The 5,716-nt window shown below is 34.3% G+C and overlaps 1 protein-coding gene across 1 annotated transcript; it reads left to right on the top strand.

Annotated features, from left to right (window-relative positions):
• The first annotated feature begins 2,580 nt into the window (after nucleotides 1-2,580).
• Nucleotides 2,581-3,653, top strand: LOC132278690 (protein PHOSPHATE-INDUCED 1-like). The gene has a single exon (XM_059780536.1). The coding sequence runs from the start codon at nucleotides 2,648-2,650 to the stop codon at nucleotides 3,617-3,619; it is 972 nt and encodes a 323-aa protein (XP_059636519.1). The 5' UTR covers nucleotides 2,581-2,647; the 3' UTR covers nucleotides 3,620-3,653.
• The last annotated feature ends 2,063 nt before the right edge of the window (nucleotides 3,654-5,716 follow it).

Here is a 5,716-nt window from a genome sequence, read left to right as displayed (position 1 = left end):
GATATTGTGAGGTGTCTACGGTGTATCTGCGTATCGGGTCACTGTATAGATTGCAATTAGATTAGAACTTGCTCATGGGCCTGACCCACTCATTTATTATTCTTTTCAGATATTGGACGGTTCCAGTCTCAAGCTTGATCGTGCTAAGCAGAGACTCTCATTCATTCCACTAGCAACGTAGGATTTCACTTCACGCTTTAGTCTTAGATTATCTTTATTTTCAGTTATTCAGTTTCAGTTGAAGTTTTATTTCGGGGTCCACTAGTTGGATTCCCAAGTTGTAACCTTGGAGGTTTTGGAAGGATTGGATTATTAATATTTTCAGTTTGGAGGATTTTATATTTCTTTTGATTCTTTATTTAAATTCTTAAATTTTTATTCTGTATTCGCTTTAAAATACTTTAATTGTTTGATATCCCTCAGGTTTGGGCCTGGGCCTTATCAACCCGTGTCTTAGATCCGAGGGGTATCACACTTGCCCTGTACAACTGTGACCTTTTTGTCTCAAATCCAAGAACCCCTTTAATTACCCCTTTACACTCAATTTTGGATTTTCTTTAAAAAATTTACCAAACTTCTTAGCTAACCACCTATAATCTACTTCTCCATTATAGGAGAGCCTAACACAATCATGCTTGTCATTATATGTCTTAACACAATATGTCTCCTCTTCTCCGATAGGGGATGCATGTATCCTCCATGGGCAGCCTTGTGTTGCACACCTGCAAGTCACTCTCAACCTTTCATTTTTTACCCTTTTCAGTTTAAATCCCTCCCGAATTACATAATCCTTCAATGTATCTCTAAATTCTTCTATATTTTGAAAGATATGATATCTTTGCAATTTAATTTTTTGCCCTTCAACTTTTTCAAACACTTTTCCAAACTTGCTATAGTCAATCACCATCTTTGACCTTCTCTTTCTTTTTCCTTTTGGTTTTATCTTACCATAATACCCTTCATCATCATCATCATGTTCTTCTGCATTATCTCCCTCTCCATCTTCATCATAATCACTTGATGAGTAGCCACATTCATCATTAGATTAGTAGTCACTTAACCCATCATCATTTCTATTGCAATACTTATTCCCCAATGTTGTTTCATCTACTAACCTATCATCACTCTTATTTTCATTCCAATCTTCATCTTCAGTGCTAAAAACATACACATAACCCTCATCCCCATCCTCATCAAATTCTTCTTCATTGTTTTGACCACCCTCAACATTTTCCCTTTCATTATTTTGACCAACCTCTTCATTATATGCCCTATTCAGTGTCAAACTCAACATTTACCTAATCACTGTCAAGACCCACACCATTATAATCTACCTCTTCATTCACACCACAGTATGATGAAGCACTAACATGGACAGAAGAAGTTTCAATTGATTAGGTACAGATTGTGGTCCATTGTTTGGAATCTCAACATTGATAGCTGGAATTATATCTACAAATATGTTTATGTCACTCCTACAATTGTGAAAACTAAACATCTCCAACACATCATTGTCATCAACAACCAACATTCTGAGCTTACTATCATATAATTCGTATTCAATTCTAAGTGCAACCGCCACATCACCAAACAATGGACAACAACAATACTTATAACAATCATCGTGCAATTCCATATAAGAGTATCTATCAGGATTCACATTCCATAATGTAAAATTGCACATTTTCGTTAATAAAGTGGACGATCGTCACTGACAAGGGTGGTAGGTGGAATTATGAAACGTAGAGGGGGTGTAAGTGAAATATTGGCAAACCTCAGGGAGTGTAGGTGGAATTAACCCTAATAAATTTATATACTTAAGGGAAAGTCAAAATAATAAAGGTCAAATATTCTATTTGTATAATTTATTAAAATTTCAAATGAGGTCAGAATAGTTTATCCAATAATCAATTTTAATATATTACAAATCACACAAGTGACCCAGTCATTAAAAGGGTTTCAAAGGGTCAAAAACTCGCGACATTCCTGAATTGACTCACATAAAATTCAAAAACATAGGATTAACAAGTGTATCCGAACTTTAATATATGATGTTGAGAGAGGAAAGGAATATTTTGGTTCTACCTCATCTACATAAGAAAATTTGTAAGATAATATAGAACCTTGTATTGCCATGGTGTATTGCGAGAATTATTAAGCCCTTAAACAATTGAAACCATATCCTTAGTAACACATGCCCTACGCGCAACAAGTCAAAGAAAGCCTTGCAACCAACTAAAATAGTGAGTGAGTGTTTTAATTAGGTCATTAAACAAATAGTTAGTGGCTAGCAACTTATATTCAACAAACAATGAGAATCAGCTGTCGTCTCTTTCTAGGCCTCCCTCAAATATTCAATACCCAGACATAACCAAAATTTGTCCTTTCCTAGATTCGGTTGAAATTTAAGTCCCCTCACAATTTAATTTAAAAAAAAACAACGCGTTATCAAGCTGTATCTCTCTTTTTCTGAGATATCAAGCTGCACTTCACTCACCCTGCTTCCTTCCTAGTAGCTTCTCTCTCTCTCTCTCTCTCTACCTTTCTCTCTCTATAAATACCATGCCCCCCCATTTCTTATTCACTCAAACTAGTACCAAAAAAACCATTACTTCACCACCCATTATATATCTTCTGAAGTTCAACAATGGCTTCTTTCGGTTGTAGTCATTTATTTACAAAAATTGTTCTTTTATTGTCTCTGTTCCATTTCACCTCGGCAGCGAGGAGACTCACTGAGTCAACTCAGGATCAGGAAAACCTTCTGTTTCAGTACCACAATGGCCCCCTTCTTAGCGGCAAAATCTCCGTCAATCTCATTTGGTACGGCAATTTCAAGCCTTCCCAACGTGCCATTATTTCAGATTTCATTACCTCTCTCTCTTCTTCTTCTTCTTCAAAACCCACAATGGCCCAACCATCTGTCGCCACGTGGTGGAAGGCCACAGAGAAATACTACCATCAGATCAACTACAAGAAGTACTCTTCTCTGGCGCTCCTATCAATGGGTAATCACATCCTGGATGAGAATTACTCATTGGGTAAATCACTCACTGGTCAGCAGATCAAACGGCTGGCAGCGAAGGGTGATCAGAAGAACGCCATCAACGTTGTGTTGACCTCGCCTGATGTGATCGTTGATGGGTTTTGCTCCAGTAGGTGTGGGACCCATGGGTCTGCCAAGAGCAGTGCCCAGGTTGAGGGCAAGAATTACAAGTTTGCCTACATCTGGGTTGGTAACTCGGAGACTCAGTGCCCGGGTCAATGCGCTTGGCCGTTCCACCAACCCATCTACGGACCACAGAGCCCGCCCTTGGTTGCACCCAACAACGATGTGGGTCTGGACGGTATGGTCATGAACCTGGCTAGCCTGTTGGCTGGGACGGTTACGAACCCATTTGGAAATGGCTACTATCAGGGCCCGGCGGGTGCACCACTAGAGGCTGCGTCAGCTTGTCCTGGTGTTTATGCTAAAGGGGCCTACCCGGGCTATGCTGGGGACCTGTTGGTGGACCCCACTACTGGGGCTAGCTACAATGCGCACGGCGTCAATGGGAGGAAGTATTTGGTTCCTGCGCTAATTGACCCTTCAACTTCGTCGTGCTCAACTCTGGTCTGAGATCACAATGTTTCACACCTGTGTGTGTGTGTGTGTGTGTAACAAATGTATTCATAGGAGTATAACAGATTCTTTGATTCTTTATTGAATTTTCACGTTGAATAATAATATCAATTTGTTTCAATTGTTATCGCAATATTTATCTCTCCAAATATATATATACTGACTTGTGTTTTGAACTCATTTTTACTCAGGTTTATATACGCTTTTATTAAATATAATTAAGTCATAACAAAAGTCAAACATAATATTGAGCAATTGCTTGCTTAATCGATTCATGAACACTACAACAACTGTATAGTTTGATTAGATGAAGAATTATTTTTCAAGATAACTAAATAGCGGTGAAAAGACATCAAGTGAGACGATGCCATGCAATTCAATAATTTCTTTCCTTTTCTAATTAATTTTTTATATATTTTATTTCCTAGTTTATTATATATTTTCCTTTCTAATTAGATTTTTTTTTTTAATTTCAATATTTTTTACTACTTACATTATTAATTTTAACTAAATAAATAATTTTTTTAATATTATTTATTTTCTTCTCTAATTAGATTTTTTTTATTGAATTAAATTAAAATTTCACTACTTAATTTTGTATATTTTAAAAATACTAATTTTTTCAAACTATTAGGTTTTACTACTAATTTTTTTAACACTAATTACAAAATTATATTAAAACACAATCTACATTTTTTATGGTCCAAATACCTTTTAATCAGGGACGGACCAGCGCGCCGGGGGGGGGGGGGGGGGGTCGGATGCCCCTCCTGAAATTTTAATATTTTCATTTTATACCTTAATGTTTTTAAAATTTATGAAAATGGCCCACTAAAATTACAATTCGTCCCACTGGATTCTTTTTTTTTAGCATTTTATACTTCAAATTTTGATAATTTATGAAGATGCCCCCACTATAATTATAATTTGCCCCACTGATTTTTTTTTTTTTTCATTTTATACTTAAATTTTTTTAAAATTTATGAAAAAAACTCTATTAAAATTACAAAAATGAACCCATCATATAATTTTGTACCCACAAATCCTCCCCCCCCCCCCCCCCCCCTCCAAAATTTTCTGGGTCCGTCACTGCTTTTAATCCAAAACACTCTTCTAGAATTTTTTTGTCTTTGCCCTTCCAACTTGAATTCTTTTTAGTCTTTGGGCAACCCTTCCACCATGTGCAACATGTATATATATATTTTTTTATTACACATGCTTAAGTGTTATTTAACAAAATAAAAAATGCATTACCAATTCATTTTCTTTACAATAACATGGGCAATATGAGTTAGCTAAACTCACACAATATCAATAACAACATATAGGAACAATAATTTCATCCTAACATAAAAAATAAGTGACTTACAAAAGAACGATTTGATAATCAAACTATTTCATCACATTATAGAAACTAAAATTTAAGCTTGATTTATTCGAATAAAATCAAGCAAATAATAATTTTAAGTACATCCCTAGAATATGTCCGATTTACATATAACTAGAATAACGAATAATGTTCTTTTTCTTGAAATTGTGACTCAATGTGCTTCATACGCGGCTGTCCAATAGCTTGCAATCTTCTTTTGTTCTCAGTCTCCCAATAAAACTATCCGAATAAGAAATTGAATAATAAGAGTCCCGATTAGAGTGAGAAAGATATAGAATAGTTTCCTTCTAGAAGGGTATTTTGGACCATAAAAAAATGTAAATTGAGTTTTAGTATAGTTTTATAATAGGTTTTAAAAAGTTAGCAGCCAAACCTAATAGTTTAAAAAAGTTAGCATTTTTTTTTAAATATATACAAAATTAAGTATTGAAGTTTTAAATTTTTCCTTAAATAAATAAGTTTTTTAAATATTATATGCCAACACTTCTTGCCTTGTAAAAAAAAAATTTAATTTATTAATATTATATATTTCCTTCTCTAATTATATTTCTTTTTATTAAATTAAATAATATATTTTTTAATATTATATATTAATGTTGATTTACTGAACTGAAATAGAAAAACTCTTTATAATTTTAAGAATATATATATAATACTAGTAAAACACACGTGTAGTTATAAAGTAAAAAAAATTGTAAGGTAAA

Source organism: Cornus florida, unplaced genomic scaffold (genome assembly GCF_030987335.1).
Source record: "Cornus florida cultivar Cherokee Brave unplaced genomic scaffold, ASM3098733v1 CherokeeBrave_3.0.0_Hap2_Chr10, whole genome shotgun sequence".
In the NCBI taxonomy this organism is placed as follows: Eukaryota; Viridiplantae; Streptophyta; class Magnoliopsida; order Cornales; family Cornaceae; genus Cornus; species Cornus florida.
This window is presented reverse-complemented; position numbering and strand designations above follow the sequence as displayed.